Source organism: Rhinopithecus roxellana, chromosome 4 (assembly GCF_007565055.1).
Source record: "Rhinopithecus roxellana isolate Shanxi Qingling chromosome 4, ASM756505v1, whole genome shotgun sequence".
In the NCBI taxonomy this organism is placed as follows: Eukaryota; Metazoa; Chordata; class Mammalia; order Primates; family Cercopithecidae; genus Rhinopithecus; species Rhinopithecus roxellana.
Genome location: NC_044552.1, coordinates 146,099,005 through 146,123,432, shown reverse-complemented (window position 1 = coordinate 146,123,432; position 24,428 = coordinate 146,099,005). Strand labels below are relative to the sequence as shown.

Sequence of the window (24,428 nt, the reverse complement as noted above, 5' to 3'; positions counted from 1 at the left end):
AAAAAAAAAATCCACCCCCACACCCCCAACACAGAGTAGAGAAAGACATTCAAAATTACAGCCTGCTGAGAGAAGCCAAAGGCTAGCCTCCTGAATAAACTCAAGTTATGGCCAGGCACGGCGCCTCACGCCTGTAATCCCATCACTTTGGGAGGCCAAGGCGGGCAGATCACTTGAGGCCAGGAGTTTGAGACCTTCTTGGCCAACATGGCAAAACCCTGCCTCTACTAAAAATACAAAAAAATTAGTTGGGCATGGTGGTGAATGTCTGTAATCCCAGCTACTCAGGAGGCTGAGGCAGGAGAATTGCTTCAACCCAGGAGGCAGAGGTTGAAGTGAGCTGAGATTGCACCACTGCATTCCAGCCGGGGCGACAGAGTGAGACTCTGCCTTAAAAACAAAAATCCTGCTTATGAGGTTTTGTTCCCCTGGAGGACTGGACAGAAAATGACACTCATCACCGTCCTTTCTGTTCTTTTCCTATTTGGATAAACTTGTTGAAATAGTTTAGTATGATGGTTAGGAAATATGAGCTCTGGAGTTAAAATTCTGGTTCTGCTACTCAGCAGTTTTGTGATATCAGCAAGTTAAACTCCATAAAGCTCTCTTTCCTCACTCCTTAAATGGAGATAAGAACAGTAACCTCACAAGGTTACTGCAAGGATTATATAAAACTATAGCTTCAAAGTCCTTAGAGTCATGCCTGGCACACAATAGTCAATAAGCCTTAGCTATTACTAGTTATTCTAACAGGCGAGTCTGCCTTCTGTCAGCTCCATTTCTAGCTAGCCTAGATTTTGTGGACCATGCTCCTATCTAAGCTAGGTGAGCCTAATAGGCTTTGATTCAAAACAGGTCACTAGTACTGAACTACCTATGGCCATCCTAAGTAGAGATCAGAAATGGAATCTCAGATTTCATACCCAAATGTGAGGGAAAACCATATCCATGCCTCCTACGAGGCAGAGAGTTTGGACAACTATCAAGAATAACGTTTCTCAGCCTACTTCCAAGCCATCTCACCCTGCCTCTTATGAGAAAAGGGAGTCCAAAATGACTTTCAACTTTACACTGTAGTTCTGCCCACTAGCACAAAGACAAATCAAATGATGTTTACCTAATCAACTAATAGCATGAACAAAGAAGTGACTGTCCCTCCCTTACACACCAACGTTTTTCCTTTCCTATGTCTCTTCTTGATCCGGTGAAATTAACCACTGGAGCCGTAGTCTACCCTCAGTGCTGCTGTCCTCCTCGGGTAAGAAGATCAGGAGAGAATTCAAAAATATCCCGTCCTTCCTTCATGGAACCACTTCCTCAGTCCTTACCTCTCTTCCTCCATATCCTCCTGATGTTAAAGAGGGCCTTTATCAATGTGCCTTTGTTGTGGCCCCCAGAAGCTGCTGAAACAGATCAGGACATTGATTACATCAGCCACAATGCCACGATGAGCCCCAATTATCTTGCTCATCTTGAATCCCGCTCAGCTACGCTACACGACCAAGCAGGGTGAACAAAGAGCACCAGATGAAAATATGACCCAAATAATATGCCAGCGCTATAAAATTCTTGAAGTTTACTGCCACCTTATAAAAGTTAACAATAGAAACATTTTCCCATTATCAATTCAATCTGTTGCTCCCACAGAGAAATCTCAGTCCAAAGTTCTGCTCTACCTTTTTCCTTTTACTGGCTCAGTTACAGGCAGAAGAGATGGTATTTGGGGATCTGGGTAGAGTCTGGGATCCTTCTTCAGCAGCTGCACCCTGGACCATCTGCCAATATAATTGGAATAGCACCTTAGCACCTCCAAAGTTTGATTATTTCAACCCTAAGACTCTCAGTTTCCTCTTTTCTAAAATACCTAAGGGTCAACAGAACACATGAGAATATCATAGCACTAGTCTTAATCCCACAAAATTCAGAAGCACAAACAAATTTCCAGTTAATAATATAAACATCAATTTCCATTGGATGGGTGTTCCCAAGCAAAAGATAACTTTCCCAGAGCCTAACCCATGTTATACTCCAGACGCTTGTTGCTAGTGCCAGTTACAGACCATTGTAAAGATTTTGTGTTATCTATGTCTGCAAGGAAACAAAAAAAGAGGAGGGCCTTTTCCTTTAGATTTCAGGATGCCAGTGAACTTATGCCAACTGTTAAAATTCAGGCCGTGGGTAGTCAAGTTCACAGGAGAAAGCCTGTAGGAATCGTGTTGTGTACTCCTTGCTATACTTTGTCTACATAACAAGTTTATATCCACAATTAAAATGGCAACTTAAAAATAAAGATGAAGGATGTTCTATTGCACTCATTGCTAACTCTGCTATTGCCAAGAGCAATCACCAGTGAAGAGACAGAGCCATCAGTATTTGAATTTAAATGTTGAAATAATAATAAAGCTTATGGTCTCCCTAAAGTTAGTTTATAATAAAAATAACTTCTTGATCCTGGAAAACTTATCTGGTTTCTTTCTCCCTTTCATTCTCCACTTAATGACTGAAGTTATTATTTCCATGGTGGTCTCCAAACCGCACTTGGTTTCTATGTAGATTGGCATGTCACCTCCAACAATTTCACCAGCTGCCTTTTCCTCTCAAGAGAATATGATTAAAATATTAATCCAGCTTCTGGACTAACCTAGCAAGAGAGTTATATAAATTTCTACACAGCACAGCACTTGCTGATAAATATGTAACATGTCCTCCCTTTCATTTTTTATGACTCCACAGTTAAGTTAGCTCCTAGCAAAGCAGATACAAAAATTTTACCTTCCTGGCCAGCCGCGGTGGCTCATGCCTGTAATCCCAGGACTTTAGGAGGCTGAGGCGGGTGGATCACGAGGTCAGGAGATCGAGACCATCCTGGCTAACACAGTGAAACCCCGTCTCCACTAAAAATACAAAAAATTAGCCGGGTGTGGTGGTGGGCGCCTGTAGTCTCAGCTACTCGGGAGGCTGAAGAAGGAGAATGGCGTAAACCCGGGAGGCGGAGCTTGCAGTGAGCCGTGATCGCGCCACCGCACTCCAGCCTGGGCAACGGAGTGAGACAATGTCAAAAAAAGAAAAAAGAAAAGAAAAAAAAAAATTACCTTACCTTCCTTCCTCTCTACTGCTTGTTCTCTTTGAGTTCTCAATACCGATTTTGAATAATTGCAAGCCCTAGTCCAAAATGTTGGTTTCCAATGGGCAGAAATGGGCTGGAGGAAAACATCTGGGGGCCTAAGCTGAGCCACTGTGGCTGGCCAACTGTCTGGCAGCTATGACCTTTGCAAAGCCCCCGATAAACAGAGGGCCCACTCAGTAATCCGCGACCGCGTCCTCTTGGTGGTGCCAATTCACCCATTTGTCCTGCTTACTGGAAACTGTCCAGAACTACAAATCCATCACGCAGCATTTACAGAAACTGCCTCTGGGCCTATCATTGGGCTAAATCCTTGCTTTTGAGGCGCTTACAATCTAAGTACTGTAATTAGAGACCAACTGAGTATTAAACTATGTGACACTAAGTAGGAGTTTGAAGAAAACGATCATTGTGGGCTGGAGTAATTGGGAAAGATTTCATAGAGATGGTGGAACGGTGAGGGGGAAAGTAACATGATCCTTGAGGTCTATGAAGCTGATAAATGTGCTTAGGATCAGAGGACCCCAGGCAGTATATCAGGCTTACCTGTGGAACTCATCACTAAGAGGATGGGATTCCTCTCAGGTCAAGAGGAAATTTAATCTTTTCTGAAATTCTTTAGCATTTGAATCATGATGGTGATGTTGCTGACATAAAAAGCAGACATCCTTAATTTATTCAGGCCTTCAATATAGAAATATCATTGAAAGAAATGACTTTCTACCAATGCCAGCCCAAGCTAGATTAAGAGCTGACAGCATTTACATATGAAGTCAGGATTACTGGTGGAGTTAGTAATCAGTCATTTCCAAAGGGCACGAACAGTCAAGAGAGATAACTGGCAATACCTTCTGGGATTAGGATTAAAACTAGCAAACAGTAGAATTCTATCTGTTCCATTAATTTTTAAAAATCACACTGTAAGTTTTAGTTTAAGTAATTAACAGCAATGGCAACTTATTTCCCTTAATTATTAACTTTGCATATTTTAATTGAAATATATGCATTATATGACAAAAATGCCTCTGGAGAAACAATAAAAACCTGATCAGCTCTTCCCATGACTAATGACAGAACTGGTGGGCAGAGCTGACAGCATTTTTCAATATGGCAAACTTGATTTTCTGAAAGAAAAAAAGTCAAGGCCCAGGTTCTCCCTCACACTGAGCTAAATTGCTAACTGAATCAAGCAATGCAATGGGTTGTCTTATCTCAAGAAATTATGTAAAACTGAAATATACCACTATTTCTCTCTTTTGGGTGGATTTCCTTTTAATGGAAGAGTAATCTTATTTTATTCCAAGTGTCATTTCCAGATCAGGTTTTCCATGAGGTAGACAGAGACCTTGCTCAGTGCGATGTTTCTGAACAGTCCCTCCTCATTTCAGCCTGGGAACTGACAGCAAAGTGGGTGGCTGTAAGCACTGGATGTGGGCTTTCTGTAGGCATCAAAAGGTCAATCAAGGGAGATGTAATAGTCACTCAGCACCCTGCTGACGGTAACCCAGTCCATTTTTCTCTATTTAAGACTTTAAGGTGGGCCTGAGACCCACCACTCCCACACACAATACTCAGTAGTTTATGACCATATTAGAAGTTCCCAGTTATGGGTAGAGACAGTAGGCTCATATCTGCATATTCTCAGCCAACACCATCTGGGAATTGAGTTTGTTGTGCTGACTACAAGCCTAGGACTCTTCCAGACCAGCAGCTCCAGCCTTTAACCCTTCCCCTTCTCCAAAACAAGAAAGCATAGCAGAATGTTAGATGAGTATAGAGGCTTGATTCTACTAGAAGGTATGTTTTTAAAAATAATTAATTAATTTTTTTTTTTTTTTTGAGACATGGCTTGCTATGTTACCCAGGCAGGAGTGCAGAGGTACTCATTGCAATCTCTGTCTCCTGGGGTCAAGCAATCCTCCCACCTCAGCCTCCCAAGTAGCTGGGACTACAGGAGCATGCTACCAGGCCTGGCTAATTTTTTCTATTTTTTATAAAGACAAGGTCTCACCACGTTGCTTCAGCTGGTTTCGAACTCAGAAGCTCAAGCAATCCACCTGCCTTGGTCTACCAAAGTGCTGGGATTACAGGGGTGAGCCACTGCTCCCAGCTATGTTTTTAATTTAAAAATAATTCATAAATGTTGGCACTTTATTAAGATACAAAAATGAATTGAAACACTTCAGAGTTGTAGCACCATGCTGAGAATTGCTGCACTGAACTCTAAAGCTGTCTAAGTCACCCAGTGTCAAGTCACACAAGTCAACTCTAACTCCCCGACTGGCTGTCTGCCTGGCAAGCATTCTCTTTATAGAGACTGGACCAACACCCATGACTGTATATAGTTATAGTTAAGAGCACAGACTCTGGGGCCAGCCTGCCTGAATTCAGATCCTAGCTTCACATTGTTTGCTCTTCACTGGAGCTGTTCACAAAAATTCCAATTCTCTTCTTCCTGATGTAGATGATGGATTACATTATGTGCTGCCTTGAAGTTGGGCATGGCCATGTGACTTGCTTTGATTAATTATTTTGAGAGCAAAAGTGATGTGTCACTTCTGGGCAAAAGCCAGGAAGTCCATCTTACTCTAAGTGTGGCCCATGGTCCAGCATGGTCTAGGCATCACCTAGAAGGTTGATAGAAAAGTAGCATCTCAGGCCCACCAGGACCTCCTGAATCAGAATGTGGATTTAATAAGCTCCCCAGGAGATGCCTATGCACGTTTAAATTTGAGAAGCTCTGCCCTAAGGTATGAAGCATTATTCACCATGTTCTCTTCTCTGGCCACAGCAGCTGATGTCCCCGATGGTAGAGTTTCCTTTAGACTAGGCTCCTGGCCTGACCTGAGATGGGCAAGAAGCAAGGCATGAGAAAAATAAGCTTTTGTTCTAAGCCACTAAAACTTGAAGGCTGTTACATTGGTCTAACTAGCTCCTTCTGAGTGATGTGGTCACTTAGCACTCTGTGACCTTGGGCAAGTTACATAATCTCCCTGTGCCTCAGCTTACTTGATGTAAAACAGAGACAGTAACAGAAAATAATATTTTAAACATGATGATCATAAATAAAATATATTATTTATTCTAAACCCAAATAAAATGATACATTTTCTTTTATCCTTGCCACTCTCTTAAAACGTATATAAGGAAATAAAACATTCTAAGCCAGAAAACATGTTTTGTTGTCTTGGATTTTTCCTTCACATTTCTGAACCAGCTTTTCAAAAGGAAAAAACAAAACCGTGGTACTGAAACAATTCACAATGAGCCATATTATTCGGTTCCAAAGTCATAGAATTTGAACAAGCAGCTTCCAATCTCAGCCTTTTACCTACTCTAGACCAGGAGCAGCTAACATTTTCTCGAAGGGCCAGATGCTAAATACTTTAGGCTTTGTGAGTCACATGGTTTGTCACCACTGCTCGACTCTGCCACTGCAGCACAAGAGCAGCCACAGACAACACAGAAACAAATGGGCATGGCTGTCATCCAATGTAACTTTATTTATGGACATTGAAATTTGATTGCCATATAAGGTTCATGGGTCACTAAATATTATCCTTCTTTTGATTTTTTTTCAATCACTCAGAATTGTAAGACCCATTTTTAAGTCATGAGTGGTACCAAAACAGGCAGTGGGCTGGATGTGGCCCACGGGCCATACTTTGTGGCCTCCTGCTCTAGATTCTCAAGTTCATGCTTCAACATGTTAAAGAAAAATTTATTTTGACACTTGCTAAGGTTAGGAAGACTTTATTCAGGACTACAGTGATAGGTTTTAAAACTATCACAACAGAGGAAGAGATCAGGCTCAACTCTGAATACAACCTGAACATGTGGGAGTTTAAAACTAATGGGCAGAGTGAGGGGGTCAGTGATTAGAAAATTACTAAGAGGAGATATCAAGAGTAGACGAGTTCTTGCAAAATGAACTTAACAGGCTTCTTGTTGAAGGGGGGGGCGAGAACTTACACATCAAAAGTAGGGGATGAAAAATTTCACAGATATTGAGGATGGGGGATTCTCTCTAAACTGACTTAGCAGGATTCTTGCTAAAGCTGGGCTATATAGGCCCATCACGAATGGGGACCAAGGTCGAGTCCTGGTTGAAAAGAAGACTCAGGGCCTGACTGAAGTTAGGTCAAGGAGGGAGCCTTTGTCAAACTACACCATGAAGCTTCCTTAATAGTCATGGACACGTGGTGTTCAACCCAATATCCACTTAGAAATCAGGTTAGAAATAATCGTCACAAGCCTGTTTTTATTAGTTCAACTTGAAGAAAATGTAAGATTCTAAAGATGTCAAACTTTCAGCAGAACTTATACCAGTCTTACCCATAAAAATCACATTGCCCATCACTCCTTTCTTCACTACACAAAATTAGCAATTTACAAAGGAAATAGTTGGCTGTTGTCGTCATAGATGAAGTCGATGTAGTCTTATTCCTTTGCCAAAAGGCAGAGAAACCAGTTCCTGGTGTCTCTTTTCCCTGGGGCTATTCAAGGCCAGTTCATATAGGACCACTGAGAAAGACAAGCTTTGGCTTCACCACAGATTTTTAACAAGGCGCTATACTACTTTTAAAAAAAGATTTAAGTAATTTTTTCAAGACCTTTGGCTTCTGCTGTTTTTACTGACGTTTTGAAAGAAGCAGTGCTTACAACATTTTAAGTCTAGATGTCTCTATGGAAACCCAAGATAACTCATATTTTATGACCAAATGACAACCTACCTAGAGTCTTTATCCCATTGGATCACCATAGGTCATCTGCAGTATCAGAAACACCTTAGGTCTGTTTTTCCAAAACCCTATCTTATCAGGCATAATAAAATTTATACAACTATTACTTTTGCTGAGGAGGAAATTAGGAAGGAAGGAATTTATTTATCAGGCTTAATTCTGATGCTTATTAAGATATCACTATTTAAAACATTCTTATTAGAAAATTTTTTTTATCAATTTTGGCAGACATAGTAAAAGAGGAGGAATGCAATCAAATAATTTAATAGCTGCTTTGAAATTTATGTCATTAATTTTCCTCCTCTCCTTTCCATCAGTGTCAAATACATTTTCTGTTTAAAATGTAACAGCTCCTCTTCCTACAGACTGCTTATTCATTGCAACAGAGAAAAAAATTATGTAGTGAAGAAATAGGACAACACCTTGACCAGATGACCAAAACTGACATCACCTTGGTGTGATGGCCTGTGTGTGCCTCCAGATGTGATATCCTGTGAGGAACTTAACATCACCCAGAACCTGAATCTAATCATGAGAAAACATCAAGTAAATTTAAAACAAGGACCATTCTATTATTTAAAAAAGAAGAAGAAAAGGGAGAGGAGGCAAAATGATGGTATTATTTTAAAATGTCAATGTCATAAAAGACAAAGAAAGCCAGTGAAAATGTTCTAGACTAAAAGAAGCTAAAGGCAGGCAGGTGCAGTGGCTCACACCTATAATCCCAGTGCTTTGGGAGGCCAAGGAAGCAGGGATTGCTTCAGCCTAGGAGTTCGAGACTTAGCCTGGGCAACATAGTGAGACCTTGTCCCTACAAAAAAAAAAAAAAAAAAAAAAAGTAGGTATGGTGACATGAGACTGTGGTTCCAGCTACTCAGGAGACTGAGGGGGAAGGATTGCTTGAGCCAGGTTGAGGCTGCAGTGCGCTGTGATCATGCCACTGGACGACAGAGTGAGACCTATCCACCAACCCCTTCCACCAAAAAAAAAAAAAAAAAAAAAAAAAAAGCTGGATTCAAGACAAGTAAATGTAATGCTGGACCCTAGACTGGACCTGGGATTACAGGGCAGTGGGAGAACTTCTTTAAAGGACATTACTGGGTCAGCTGACAAAACTGGAATACAAATGATGGATTCAAGTCTATCAATGTTAAATTTACTTAAGTCAACTATACTGAAGCATTTCAGGGTAAAGGGCCATGGTGTGTGTGTGTGTGTGTGTGTGTGTGTGTGTGTACTTTCCCAGTAAAAAGTTTAAAGAAAAATTAAGAGTTCTGGCCTACACTGAAGCTCTTGGCCATCTATTTTCTCTCCATGATATTCCAAATACAATACAGGAAGAGATGACTGTGCCAAGTAACAAGAAAGCATAAAGATATTTTAACATGATCTTTTATCAGTGATTGAAGCCTGCCAAAGCATTACATATCACCCATTCTCCACAGTTTGTTGCAAAGACCAGCAAACACTGGATAACTCTAGCAGCTTCTAAATGTAATCATTTCCCCCTAATTTCTCTCAATAGGGTAGTGATTCTAAAACCTTTTTGTATCTCACCACTTTCAGAACTATTTCATACACAAAACAAGTCTTTCAGCTGGTCACTTGGACAGGCACTATCAGTATCAATCAATTGAATTCAAGCTTTTGAACTAGGACATCTTAATATTTTAACCCATGTCTAAGTAGCTGGGGAATGTAGTACTCAGGAAGCTGAATGATCCCAACATATACCCACAAGTCCTCATCATCACTTGGAAATTGCTAGCAGAATTCCACAGAGCTAATGTCTATGACACCCTCAATGGTCCTGCCTTCCGATCTGCAGTATGCCATATTAATGATTTTCCCCCAAAGCGATGGAGGGAACTGTGCCCCAGTCCAAAAATTTAGGACAGACTTTTCGGTAGGTCAATCACTGAAGAGGGAACCAAAAGATGGTAAACCACAATTAAATTGTTTAGCAATGCTTCACAATCAGGAAACACTACTTATCCACCATTCTCCAAAACAGCAAAGACAGAACATATGTATATTGTTAAGTCTTTTCTATCCTTCCCTGTCTATCATTTTATTATTTCCTTGATTCTTTCAGTAGCGACTGTCCCTGGGCTAGAATACTCATATACTATTTTTGGCTTTGATTTTTTGTCCTAGACAGTCTTATTCACTTTTCCCCAAATTTCAAGGAGTAATTTCATTTAGCAAATGTTTACCAAGTACCTACTGGACATAAGATGCTAAGCCAGACTTACCGGGTGGTACTCCACAGAGGCAAAACTCCAGGTTGGTTGTCCTACAAATAATCCCCAAGAAAATGATATGAACACAATAAGTGCAATGAAATCTGCTTGCAGAAAAGCATAAGAAGCCAGAAATGAATTACGACCAACTGCAAAAAGGAACAAACTAGTCAAAGCACTAAAATTTAATGAGAAGGTAATTTTTAAAGTGGGTGAAATTGAAGGTGCGTGTAACATTATCACAGATTTAAAATCATGCATATTCTCCATAAAACTTTTCAAATGCAGTTAAACACACACACACACACACACACACACACACACATACACACACACAAAACCAAGCAATTATAAATCCTCTGAAGCATGTAACTGTGATTAGCTGCTACTCTCAGCAATATAAAAATACTTTCACCACAATTACATTCCAGCCTGTAATGTAATTCAAAACAAACAAGTCAGAGACATCGCTCAAATGACAGAACCAACAAATACAGATGCTTTGCATCAAGGAAATGAATCTACTGCAAAAATGCAACTGAGGAGCAGCAGCCCCTCCAGGGCCTGGAGCTGAGCTTCTGGTGGAACGGTGAGGCCCCCTTCTGGGCAGAAGCACACAATGCGCCCAGTGGGGCTGTGCAAACCTGCCCTGTAGTCAGGGAGGTGAACTGGGGACTTCGTGCTGTGGATACCCTTTCTAGTGTTGTGTTCAGAGTTTTACATTTTAGATTTTAAATTTATTATATGGATTTTTAAAGAAATAACCATTTGTTTCAGATTAAATTAACCATTCTATTTTTCAGTCAGCATTCTCACCACCAACTGGCACCCATCCCCTTTACCCTGTGTTCCTTTTGCTTTTTGCCGTAACTCTTATTGTCCTCCAATAAACTGTGTTATCTATCATATTTATCTCCCCTCGCTAGAATATAAGCTCCACGAGGGCAGGATAATTTGGTTTTTTGCTCAATAACAATTGTCCCATTTATGTCTTTATCTTTGAAGACTATTCATCTTCAAATAAGACATAAATTAGGTTTTATTATAGCAATACGCTATAATTTAAGTGACAACCCAAGCACTTGTTTTAAAACTATGCATGTTCTCTAAATGCTTTACAAAAGCAAAGTCTTTTTAAGAACCATATAATTATGGTCTCTACATACACAACTTACATACAATTTAGAGAGAAGTCACAGCCCCGCATTGATCTGGCAGAACATCGTAGCTGCAAAAAATGAAGAATCTGACTCTGAAATGGCAGTCCTGGAGAAGGTGTTCTCAGGGTGGCACACTGCATGCAGTTCAGACACACTCCAGGCCCCTGGGTCTGGCCACACATTCTCTAAAAAGTCAGCATTTGCCCGGACTGGGCACTTGTGGCTGGAAGGGTATGCACTACTTGCTAATTTCTAAAACCTCAAACCTTAATTTTCCCCCATCTTAAAATGGGAATCAGCCTGTGGAAAAGCTAACAATTGTTTACAATTGTCAGACTTCTAAAAAGTGCTAATTTGTTCCCTTAACAGAGCAAATGATGAGAGACACCATTTTCCCACAGATTAAAAACAATATATAAACATATGATTCAACGATGTCAACAGCTTTCAGTCTAGGAATCTTGTCCAGGTCACTTTGGGTCACTTGGTTCTTTCATCAGAACATGCTCAAGATTTCTGACATTCCTTTTTCCGAACTTTTGATTTTGGGGCTGTGAAAAGAATAGAAAAGAAAAAGAAAGTGAAGAGGTAAGCTCATAGTAGACTCTCTTTGTATAGATTTCAGGGAAGTACATTATTTACAATAGAAAACTGACCATTTGGATTTTCTTGTTTGTAGAAGGTCTTTAACATTTCCACTGCTTCCTCAGCCCGATATCCAGGGATACACTGATGGAATGAGAAAGATGAAAATGAACATAGGCTTATGAAAATGTGTGTTGTATCCCATAAAAACAATATATACGTGATTATGTAAACAAATTTCATATAAGAAACTTTGGGGATATTAGTAACATAGGTAAGGAGGTACACTTCCAAAAGATGTTTGATATATGGCCTCAGTGAGGCATCACTCCCAATCAACTGTTACTCATCCATCAACTATTGTAGAAGTTACCAGCTTTGTGATCTCGGGTCAGGCACTTAAACTTTCCATGCCTTATTTATCAAATGTTGGCAATAATAGCACTTACTTCAGTGGGATTTTGTGAGGATTAAGTGAGATGATACCTGTTAAATACCTGGCACATCATAAGTATTATTTTTATCTGCTCCTATTTACTAGTGGCCCATTAAGCATTTGATGCTATAGAGCTAGGGTTGGCAAATTATACTTGGTGGACCAAATCTGTTACATAGCTGAGAATTGTGAGCTAAGAATGGTTCATATATCTTAAAAGTTTTATTAAAGAAAAAAAAAAGACTAAGTGACAGAGACAGAAGTGGCTCACAAAGGGTGAAATATTTACTAGCTAATCCTTTGCAGAAAAAGTTTATCAACCCTTGCTATAGAGGCTTTTAAAAAATAAAATTCAGCTTGTTCTATCTTTAGCATCTAACTGGGAAAAAGAAATCATAGCATGTGAAGAACAAATAAGAAATTGTGTTATCAGTAAGGAGTGTTACCATATGAAATATTACCTGAAGGCACGAAACTTGAACTTACCTTAGAGATAGAGAATATTTAAAGAGGTTAAGCAGAACATTTCAGGGAAAGGGCAAGAAGAAGCCTGGGTAGTGTGTGAGGAAATCAGCTGATAGAGGAGGAGGCGATTATTAAGGAAGCATAAGGAAAGAAAGACAAAAAATGGGATAAAAAATATGTATGGTTTGGAAAGTTTGTCAGAAGAGTTTGGATTTAAAACCATGCACCCTTCTGAAGTGCATGAAATGACACGATGAGCATCTGGAAGGAAGGTGCCAGAAAGCACAGGCACAGGGGACAGGACGACCACCTACTGCAAGATGCTGTTCAGAACGAACCTCCCATTCTCCTGTGTCTTCAGTCTGCCTTTGCCTGGGCCTCCCACACCTGCATAAACCTTTGCCATAACAAATAACCTTCCGTCCACCCTGCCCTGTCAAAGGCTGACACCCTGCTCCTGCCTCCACTCCTCAGTGGCCTCATCTTTACTGGCTTGAGCTCCCAGCGCTTCAATGAATCTGCCTGTTGCAGGAAGTCAGGGACCCCAAACGGAGGGACTGGCTGAAGCCATGGCAGAAGAACATAAACTGTGAAGATTTCATGGACACTTAGGACTTCCCCAATCAATACCCTTGTGATTTCCTATGCCTGTCTTTACTTTAATCTCTTAATCCCGTCATCTTTGTAAGCTGAGGAGGATGTATGTCACCTCAGGACCCTGTGATGATTGCATTAACTGCACAAATTGTTTGTAGAGCATATGTGTTTGAACAATATGAAATCTGGGCACCCTGAAAAAAGAACAGGATGGCAGCAATGTTCAGGGAACAAGAGAGATAACCTTAAACTCTGACTGCCGGTAAGCCGGACGGAACAGAGTCATATTTCTCTTCTTTTGAAAGCAAACAGGAGAAATATCACTGAATTCTTTTTCTCAGCAAGGAACATCCCTAAGAAAGAGAATGCACCCCTGCGGTAGGCCTCTAAAATGGCCGCTTTGGGGGCGGCTGTCTTTTATGGTTGAAGACAAAGGGATAAAATAACACTCCCAGGCTTATTAGGACGAGGAAATTCCCGACTAGTAAATTTTGTTCAGACCAGTTGTCTGCTCTCAAACCCTGTCTCCTGATAAGATGTTATCAATGACAATGCATGCCCAAAACTTCCTTAGCAATTTTAATTTCTCCCTGTCCTGTGGTCCTGTGATCTCACCCTGCCTCCATTTGCTCTGTGATATTTTATTACCTAGTGAAACATGTGATCTGTGTGACCTACACCCTATTCGTACACTCCCTCCCCTTTTGAAAATCGTTAATAAAAACTTGCTGGTTTTACAGCTCAGGGAGCATCGTGGAACCTGCCGATGTGATGTCTTCTCCGGACACCCAGCTTTAAAATTTCTCTCTTTTGCACTCTTTTCCTTTATTTCTCAGACCAGCCGACGCTTAGGGAAATAGAAAAGAACCCACGTTGAATATCAGGGGTAGGGTTTCCCCTGATATCTGCCCTCTCAGAAATCCCCAGGTCCCTACTGACCAAAACACTGGTCCCCTTTCAGCTTCCTCAACTCTGCAGTCCTGGAGGCAACTGGCCACCATGCTCCATCTGACCGCTCTTTGCCTCCCTTGGCTTCTCAGCGTTTCACCATCCTAACCACTGCTGGCCAGTCCCGTCACAGATGCCCTCTGCTTCCTGCTGCGTTAAGTGCTGGAGCTTCCCAGGGGTCGCCCTCCACTCCACTCACACACTCAGAGCCCTCTCCTCTCACATGGGATGAGAGCAGTGGTTCTCAACCATGACTGCTCAGGAGAACCGCCTGGAGCTCTCTGGAAACACAGCACTGTTGGCCCCCTGCCTTCTGATTCAGATGGTCTGCGGCAGGGCTGAGCAGGGTCTGGGTCAGGGCTGAGCAGAGTCAGGCGCAGAAGCCTCCAGGAGATTCTAATGGGCAGTCAGGAATGAGAACTGCTGAGTTACAGGCCTTGAAGGAAACTGCACCACTCTAACACACCAAGATAATTTATTATTTATATTTTCAAGTATCCATTACAGCGACAAATTTGTGGCATTAATAAAAAGCACACATTAATAATAAAATAAATTTTTTTTTTTTTTGAGACGGAATGTCACTCTGTCACTCAGGCTGGAGCACAATCTCGGCTCACTGCAAGCTCCACCTACTGGTTTCACGCCATTCTCCTGCCTCAGCCTCCCAAGTAGCTGGGACTACAGGCGCCCGCCACCACACCTGGCTAATTTTTTCTATTTTTAGTGGAGACAGGGTTTCACCATGTTAGCCAGGGTGGTCTTGATCTCCTGACCTCTCACCCACCTTCAGCCACCCAAAGTGCTGGGATTACAGGCATGAGACACAGCACCCAGTCATAAAATAAAAATTTTAAAAAACAAATAGGTATTATAATTAATCACCATCTTCTTTGAAAAGAATAGTTCTATCGGCCTCTACAAACTTTAATGCTGCTTATAATATCATATGAAATAATCTGTAATTCTGCACTAAGAAACAGTATCCCACCTCCCAATCAGCTGCTGCCTCCCAAGCCCAAACAAATTAAAAAAAAAAAAGAATACCCAGCATTCAGAGCCTGGGGCACCACTGTTTTCCTTAGAATCTAAAAGCACCTTTTAAAAAACCATAATTTGGCATTAAGCCTGGAGATATGGCTGCAAGCCACAGTCATTGATTTGCAGCTGAGCCAATGTGGCTAGGTATACACACTGCAAATGAACTTGTTTCGGTTCTGCCGCATCGACGACAAAGATGTGTGAGAAAGGACTTGTGTTTGTGCCCTATGTCACTGACACATTGGAGAGAAATATTCCTCCCATGTCTGACATCAAAAGGCTCATCTTTGTTCTGCCCAGAAACTGAAAAATTATTCAGATCATTCTCATAAAGGAAATACAGAGTCAGCAATTCATTTGCAAAGAGTTATGTAAGCAAAATTTGAGCTACTAATAGAAGTGATTGGAAAAAATCAAATCACTTTCTAAATATCTTTAATGATCAAGCCAATTGTATCCTTCACTCTCCATCATTGCATTACAATTTCTTTTCTGATGTAATGTTAAACAGCATCTATTCTCAAATGTACAGAAGGTGACAGGAAAGCTAATGTTCAGCTAGAAAACTCAAGAATATTTTAAAAACTCGTTCTCAATGAGACTCAGCCAAATTTATTCCTTCATAGGTCCTTAAAGTATTCTAGGAATACCTGAAGTTTTTGAAGTGAACTGTCCACCCATATCCAGCATTTGTTAAAGTTTTTTCTTTTTAAAGCATAATACTTTTACATTAACCTTACATCTTGGAGAGAAAAACAATCAAACCAGTTAATGAAAGCAGGGGTATAGTCACAGGCCAAACTCTGAAATACAAATTGCTATTGCTTATAGTCTGACCCATAAAAACTTTGGGAGAAGTGGCAAGATTAAAGGGAAAAGGGAATTTCTAAGAGACTAAAGACATGGATTCCTAGGTCTGGGGGAAATTTCAACATTACAAAGACAGAGGAAAAAAAACATGAAAATACAGTGATTGCTAGATACTAAAAGTAGGATGTGGCAATCAAGCAAAATGATTAAATTTGTGCAAAAATATTGTGTGTGCTGTAAATAGTCTCTAGCATCACTGACACAGGCCAAGCATCACCAAACTTGGTAGGGCATAGAGCTGGTAACATTCATTGAATAAAAACTCCAACAGCGAGAGTGTCTTCAGGCATACCTAACGGTGTTGGTGAAGAGTGTTCGGAGTCAGCTGGGAAGGGTGGGGACTCTCCTTCAGGAAGGAGTCTGTGAATGAAGACAGGTAGGCACTCATTTAGAAACTCTTCCCTGTCATCTTATACTGAGGCATAAATGAACTCCACTAGAGGTCCTGAGATCCAAGATGTCTGATTCTATCATGGTTTCTTCATATACTGGCCACACACTAGTTATTCACAAGCCCATAAAGAGATGAAAACAATTAGCAAGAAAGAAAAAGCATAAGCAGTTTGTATTACCTGAAACGGTCTCCCAGTGTTTGGTAGGTCAGCAGAGGCAATATTTAGAACAGAGCCACAACCACCAAATCGTTCATTCTGACAGCCATATACAACCAGTGGGATTTATAAGACAGAATTAAGGTCCTGCATAGAATGTACAGTTCAAGTATGCATTGTGACAAAATCAGAGTAGGTTTATACTAGCCATCCTGGAGAGGAAAGTTCATGCTACTCTTCAAAACAATGAAGCTTAGGATTAGTCTTATAATCCATACAATCCAGTTACAGAAGAAAAGGGTTTAAAGTTTGAGAAACTGATATTTAACAACTGCAAACAGAATGAAAACTGAGTATGTGGTTGCTTAATGTTCACAGTTCAGGGCTCTCTCTGCTCTTTCCTAAATCACTTTTTCAGAATCACCAGGGAGTCAGAGCCAGAAAGGATGCAGAAATGTAATCCAGGGATTTTTACCTTTTAAAAATAACAGATTCTTCCCTTTTCTTGCCCCAAATAAAATATAATCTGTGCCCTAATACAAAATAGACTAAAACTTAGCCATTTTGTAAGGCAGGATGAGGAGAGAATTCTAAGTTGCCCATAATAACCCTTTTATAGAGACTGTACATTTTATCATACCCAGAAACTTCTGTATTATTTTTAAAGTGTTAAAATTATCCATCCATACATAGTAAAATAAGTATATAAAAAATAAGCAACTAAAAAACTGAGTTTTTCAATTTTCAAATAATTTTTTAAAAAGATCTTTAGAAGTCCCTGCAGTGTCTCTGAACTATTTAAGTTGCTTAATCCATACAAGACAATCCAAAGAGCTGTAACTACTCATTTTCCATTTACAATTAGAATATCATAAAGGATTTTTTACTTCTTATTTACTTTTTACTGATAATGTTTGGTACACTGTAATAGGTATTCATGGCAAACAAACCAACAGATAAACAGAGAAAAAAAATTAAATCACTCACAATCCATTATCCAAAGGCAAAACTCAGCTGCATATTCTTTAGCACTTTTCCTTTGCAAACTGTTTTATAATCCACTTCAACTTAATTTATGATTTATCTTTATATAACTGTTTAAGATAGTTCTAATACTTTATTTCTCTAAATTATTTGTGTAATCATTCTACATTTATTGATATGAAAAGAAATAGATCATTTTACTATTTAAAAACCTGTCCTTTTTTTGTAAGAGACACTACTTTTTTTTTTTTTTTTTTGAGACGGAGTCTTGCTCTGTCGCCCAGGCTGGAGTGCAGTGGCCAGATCTCAGCTCACTACAAGCTCCGCCTCCCGGGTTCCCACCATTCTCCTGCCTCAGCCTCCCGAGTAGCTGGGACTACAGGCGCCGCCACCTTGCCCGGCTAATTGTTTGTATTTTTAGTAGAGACGGGGGTTTCACCGTGTTAGCCAGGATGGTCTCGATCTCCTGACCTCGTGATCCACCCGTCTCGGCCTCCCAAAATGCTGGGATTACAGGCTTGAGCCACCGCACCCGGCCAGAGACACTACGTTTTACAAGGTGTTTCCTAAGTCTGTGTTTTCATATTTAGGCCACTCTCTTGTTCACATGAATGGTACAAGACATTAACTCATGAAGTCAAAGGATACTCATCAGGCGGAGAGCAGCTGCACACATAATGCACGGCTCCACAGTGACATATAACACAGTGTGTTCAAATACTTCAGAGGGACTCTTGCCACTTCGACGACACCAATCGAGGACCTGATCAATGGCCACCATTTCTGCATGTCGAGTAGCCTGAAAAGAGAAAGGGGCTTGCACTGATGCTGTTTGCTTCAAGTGACTACTATTTTACAAATATACAAAAAATAAGTACAAAATATGCACCTATCCTTTCTGCCAATATTTTAACGAATACAGTTTCAAGACACCCTTAGCAGGGGACAATGTGTTCCCCAGTTCAGGTACCATAACCTCACTTGCGAAAGATATCTAATCAGAGATGCCAAAGGAATCATGCTGCATTTTTAGTTAAGTACCTAAGTATCTTAGGGGAAACTCTTTCAATTAAATTGCCACGGAGAAGGTAAGTCTAAAAAGCAAAGAAAAAAAGTGTACGGTTTCTGAATATTTCAGGGGAAGCAAAATTTTCGTAAGCTTGTGCTCTAGTTTCAAATACATGTTCAAGGCTGTCACTGATCTCACTCCAAGCAAATCTACATTAAGTTTACTGGAATGTCATCTCTTACACTTTTGGGGAATGAAGTTTTATATACTGGAAGACTCTAGAGAAGAGATTTGGTATTGGTTTCAGACACTTCATGGGAAGCAGTACAGGATAGGAGAGATCACAAAGCATGAGGAACTGACTACATTTAAATTTGAATCTTGACAGTGACATTACTAATTATGTGGACTTAGGCAAGTTACTCAACTTCTGTAAGTCTAGATTTCCCATATGTAAAATGGTATACACTGGTATCTACACTTATACACCTTATAAATCTGAATTACATGAAGCATGGTGCCACATAATACTATACATGTACTCTGCTAGCTCTTGTCTCCTTTTCTTTCTCCCTTACTAAAATAGCTTAAAATGAATCATAGATTCTATATGGAGTAATTATTTGTAATATTCATGAGAATAGCATTTATCAATAATTTACACTGAGTGCTAACTATGTACAAGTCACTGGGCTAAATAAATTCTGTGTAGGATAAAAAGTCTCTGTCCTCAACAAGCATAAAATCTGGTGGGGCTCATTTACCTGTGTGATAGGGCAGGGTATGAAAAGTGCTAGCACAGTGGCCCAAGATGCCACGGAAGCTACAGGCAGATGGGAGCGGAGCTGGCCAAGGGGCTACATGGGTGAGTCACAGAATTGATTACCAGAGATGGAAGGTACTTTAGAGAAGAGGTTCCCAAACCTGGCTACACACCAAAACTAAATGGAGAGTTTTAAAAAAAAGGTTTCCCCAACTTAGGTGCTTTCAAAAAATCAGATTTAAATTATGGAATCAAATCTCCCTACAGCTCTCAATAAACAATTGCTGAACTCAATCATCTCAGTCAACTCTCTCTTTTGCTACTAAAGAAAAAGAAACTAAGCCAAGCTGGCATGTGTTAATCACACACAGCTGGGAGAGGAGGTGGTGGTGGCGACGGGGTGGTGGTGGTGGTATCAGATCCAAATGCAGAACTTAGGTCTTCTCATTTGGGGTCAAGAGTCTTTCTATGCTATAGTTATAGAGTAATCTTCTTTATGACACAGAATAACAAAATAAACCCAGGTTAATTTCAGCATATAGAAGAAACCCCGGTCACTGGATGGGGTTAGATGGATATTGTTAGGACATTCAAAGTTCTCATCTTAAAGATATCATACACAAAATGCAAACTGGAAAATATGACCATGATTTAAAATACAGAATTCTACTCCTAAATAAGTATCTATACATTAATTAATTGCTGTATTATGTTTATTACTTATGTTTTAATATCCTCTTAATAACTGCTTTGTGAGTCAACATGAATGTAACTAAAACATTTTTAAAAATTCTTCAAAACATTTTTTCAAAAAAAAATTTTTGTATGTTTTACAGTATTTTAAATTGATATTTAAAATTATGTCATTTTTCAACAAACATCAACTAATTGCAGAGGTATGTGTACATGCTTCTGTTTTTTCTAACTGAAATGGTAATAGCTAATTTAAAAATGTTAATTCTACATGGGAATGACTATCCTGACAGTTAAATAATACTGCTCAGTGTTATGATAATGGTAATTATTTTAACATTGTTTGAAATTATTATACATGTGAGTTAAAATTAAAAGACTGTATATATTTGTATATTGTTATATGATTTATATGAAAGAAAATTGTCTGGAAGAATATGGCAAAATTTTAATAGTCCTGCATAGAGAAATGAGAATAGAACTGCTTCTACTTTCTGTATTTGAAATTTTAAAAAGGTATTTCAAAATGAGCATTTAAACAACAAAGAAGGCCCTGACAGTGGCTGAACTCCCCCAGCAGATGTTTGATGCCAAGAGCATGATGGCTGCCTATGGTCCCCAATATGGCCTCTACCTAACAGAGGCTGCCATTTTCAGGGGCCGCATGTCCATGAGGGAGGTAGAGGAGCAAATGCTTAATGTCCAAACCAAGAACAGCAGCTACTTTACTGACTGAATCCCCTACAATGGGAAAACAGCTTTCTGGGACATCCCATCCCCAGGGCTAAAAACGTCCACCACCTTTGTCAGTAACAACATGGCCATCCAGGAGCTGCTCAGGCACGTCTCAGAGCAGTTCACAGCCATGTTCAAGTGCAAGGCCTTCCTGCACTGGTACACGGGCGAGGGCAGGAATGAGATGGAATTCTCTGAGGCCGAGAGCAACATGAATGACCTGGTATCTGAGTACCAACAGTCCCAGGATGCCACTGCTGAGGAGGAGGGAGAGTTTGAGGAGTGGACCGAGGAAAAGGGGGCCTAGAGCCTTCTGTTACTGGGTTAAGGGTGGGGGCGGTATGAATTCTTCATTTACGCACAATGTGTTCTGTGATAGCCATGTACGTGTGGCCACTTGCTGTTCTCACTCCATGTTCACCTCTATCAAAGCATTTCCATAGTAAATAAATAAATAAAAATAAAAAGTATGACTCGCATATATTCATGCTTCTCACTTATCACAGGGTAAATTTAAAACTGATTCATTAAAAAGCTGTCTTTTTCAAGAATTCAGAGGAAAAAGAATTTTGTGAAATACTATATTTTTATTTAAGTGCCTTTTTTCTTTCTAATTCTACACTTCAATCTACTATTTTTCATAAGCAAATTGATAAAAAAGTTTTTTGGGGGGTTGACATATTAACATATTAACTACAGATTTTCTATGCAGTGAACATGGTTATATATAAATCCAAATTGTCCAACTACTTTGTCGGAACAGGTCCTATTGATTGGAACTGCTGAAGCGAAGTATATGCAAAATCTACATTTTGAGTAAATTTCCTATAATCAATGTAAGCTTTCCCAGTGTTTGAATGTTTCCCATTTCCTAAAACTGTTCAAACATTAGATATCAGTATTTTAAATCACGGATAATGTAATGTTGCAAAGAAATTGCTTTTTTCTTCTGTTAAAGTTAAGCTAGATCATCTTTGTACAGCCTTATTGGTTACTTATTTCATTTTCATCTGTTCCTTTTATTTTCACTTCCCTTGTAATATTAGTCTCTTTGTTACTGATTTCTAAGAGCTCATTTCTGATTAAGGATGTAAGCATTTTGTCAAGCACTACAAATGAAATACCATGTTTATTCCTGTTTATTTTACTGTGGTGTTTTATTTTTTTGGTTGTACAGAAGTTATGTATTAAAATATAATCCTGTTGTTTTATGGTCAAAAATAAATAAAAGATTTGCGAATCTGGATTCCTATTTTACATGTGTTTTGCTAAATATCAGTTTTCTTTTCAACAGATGTGACTGACAGATGAACTTTAAAGTTCTCATAGCACTGGTATCAACACCGGCTTATTGTCTGGCTCCCAAAATCACACGACAAGACAAAAGTCTGTGTGAATGGCATTATAGGTATAAGTGATCTTTGAATCCACCTAGGAATTTTTGTAATCACAAAAATTGGTAGTTTACTTATACTTCCCAAGTATATTTACCATGACACATTGTTGTGATACCACGTTTAAGAAGCACTGCCTTGAACCATGAACTTCCCAACCTAACCGTAATAAAAGTCATATAAGCTATTAAAATGTACATACTACATGTAGCTACAGAGGCAGCTGGTGTGGAAAACCCTAGTTTGTTGAATTATCTGATACAAAAATAGCTTCCTTTATATAATCTTCATACCTCCCTCCAAAGCTATAATTTGAGGATACTTTTTTAATGTACTAAGATGAAAATATTATTTAAAGGTACTAAAAAAGGAGTGCAATATGAGTTAAATTGACCTATTTTGTAAAATGAAAATTTCATATATTAGATTGGCTTAAAGTAGAGACAGACTTGTTTCTTCCATGATGATATTCTGATGAAATAAAATCCCCTCTTGGGTTTCACTCAAGCGTTAGAGTAAAACTCTACGAAACAGAAAATTATTCACTAAGATTTTATGGGTTCATTAAATTGTTCTGAAATTTTCCACAATAAAAAAAATCAACATGTATCACTTTCAAAATCAGGAAGAAAATGATACTGAAAAAGAGAGACATTAAGAAAAGCTACCCACCACTGGCAGTTACGGGACTATATTCAGTCTCATCTTCATACCAACTGTGGTCAGTTCTCTCCAGTCCACCCATCACTATTCTATGTTTGCAATTATACTGCTCAACTCACATACATTTTTGGTTTGGTTAACTTCATTTCTCCCCTTCCCTACAACTTCATTCTTGTAGACCATAAGGCAACCAACAGGAACTTCAGTATTTTCAAGGGCTTCTTTGGCCTGGAACACAAAGTGGAAAATGTAAGATGTAACACTCCATACTTGAAAAGAGTATAGGAAAGAAAGAGATGCAGCATGAACAGGATACATATGTACAAAGACTGAAACAAAGAAGTGCAGCTTTCCCTTTTCTGGAATATAGTTCCATTACGGTATTTAGTACCTGTGTTCTGTGTTGTGTCCATGTTAAGGGAGACTCAAAAAAAATCCCCTTCATAGGTCCAGAGCCCCTGATTTTTTCTCACTGGAAATAGATGCGATCAAAGGAGACTGTGACTGACCACTGTTCTTAAAGTGCCAGGGTCTATGTGTCTTTTCAGAGATAGAATACGTATTTGCAAAAAGGTAGCGAATAAATAACATTTATAAATCCTTTATTACAATTCTTTCCTCACTGAAATTCCTTTGCTTCTCTAAAAAGTATAGAAATTATCCTCTAGAGTCCCAATAGCTAAAGGTAAACAGACTGGATGTTGCCCTGTCCCACAATTTCTACTCTATGTGAGACAATAAGAGTTTAGAAGTACTCTATGTAAAATGGCACAATCATTATAAGAAACATTTCGAAAATTTATTTAAAAAGTAAACACACACACAGTCTATAACAAAATTCCACTCCTGGGTATTTAAAGAAGGGAATATGTGTCTACAAAAAACTAAAATTAAAATTAAAAAAAAATAAAAAGCTTAAAAAAGAACCAAAACCTTGAAAAAGAATGTTAATAGCCAAAACCTGAAACTGCACAGGTGGCCATCAACAAGAAAATGGATAAACAAACTGTGTCCTATTCATATAATGGAATACTAGTCGGCAATAAAAGGGAACTACTGACACTGTGACAACATGGATGAGCCTCATAGACATGCTAAGTAAAGGAAGTCACACACAAAAGCACACATACTATATGATTCCTTTTGCACAAAGTACTACAACAGATTAAACTACAATGACAGAAACTGGAACAGTGGTTGCTTCATGGAGGAGGATGTGCAGATTGATTGGGGAGGTACACAAAAAAATTTTCTGAGGTGGTGAAAACTTTCTGGATCTTGATAAAGACATGGATTACAGAGATGTTTGCATTATTCAAAATGGATTGAAGGATACATTTACAACCTGTGCATCTCACTGTATATAAAGTATACCTCAACTGAAAAAAATCCATGAGAAAAACAAGTTTAGGAACACTTCCATGA

General features: G+C 39.3%; 1 protein-coding gene across 3 annotated transcripts in view; it reads right to left on the bottom strand.

The window, feature by feature from the left end:
- Positions 1 to 328: 328 nt before the first annotated feature.
- The window catches only part of ADAT2 (adenosine deaminase tRNA specific 2), a 34,391-nt gene continuing 10,291 nt past the window's right edge, over positions 329 to 24,428 (bottom strand). The window contains exons 2-10 of one of the 3 annotated variants that reach the window (XR_004056991.1): positions 23,127 to 23,231; positions 18,395 to 18,545; positions 16,784 to 16,890; positions 11,926 to 11,998; positions 11,285 to 11,820; positions 10,122 to 10,162; positions 5,893 to 5,968; positions 1,677 to 1,775; positions 329 to 1,403 (exon numbers count right to left, since the gene is read on the bottom strand). Coding sequence is in view for 1 of the 3 variants with exons in the window: in XM_010362695.2 (XP_010360997.1) it covers positions 11,777 to 11,820; positions 11,926 to 11,998; positions 16,784 to 16,890; positions 18,395 to 18,545; positions 23,127 to 23,231 (480 nt within the window). In the remaining 2 variants the exon portion in view is untranslated. Of the gene's footprint in view, positions 1,404 to 1,676; positions 1,776 to 5,892; positions 5,969 to 10,121; positions 10,163 to 10,281; positions 11,821 to 11,925; positions 11,999 to 16,783; positions 16,891 to 18,394; positions 18,546 to 23,126; positions 23,232 to 24,428 lie in introns of those variants that run through there. The other 2 variants (XR_004056990.1, XM_010362695.2) reach the window with 2 other exon arrangements.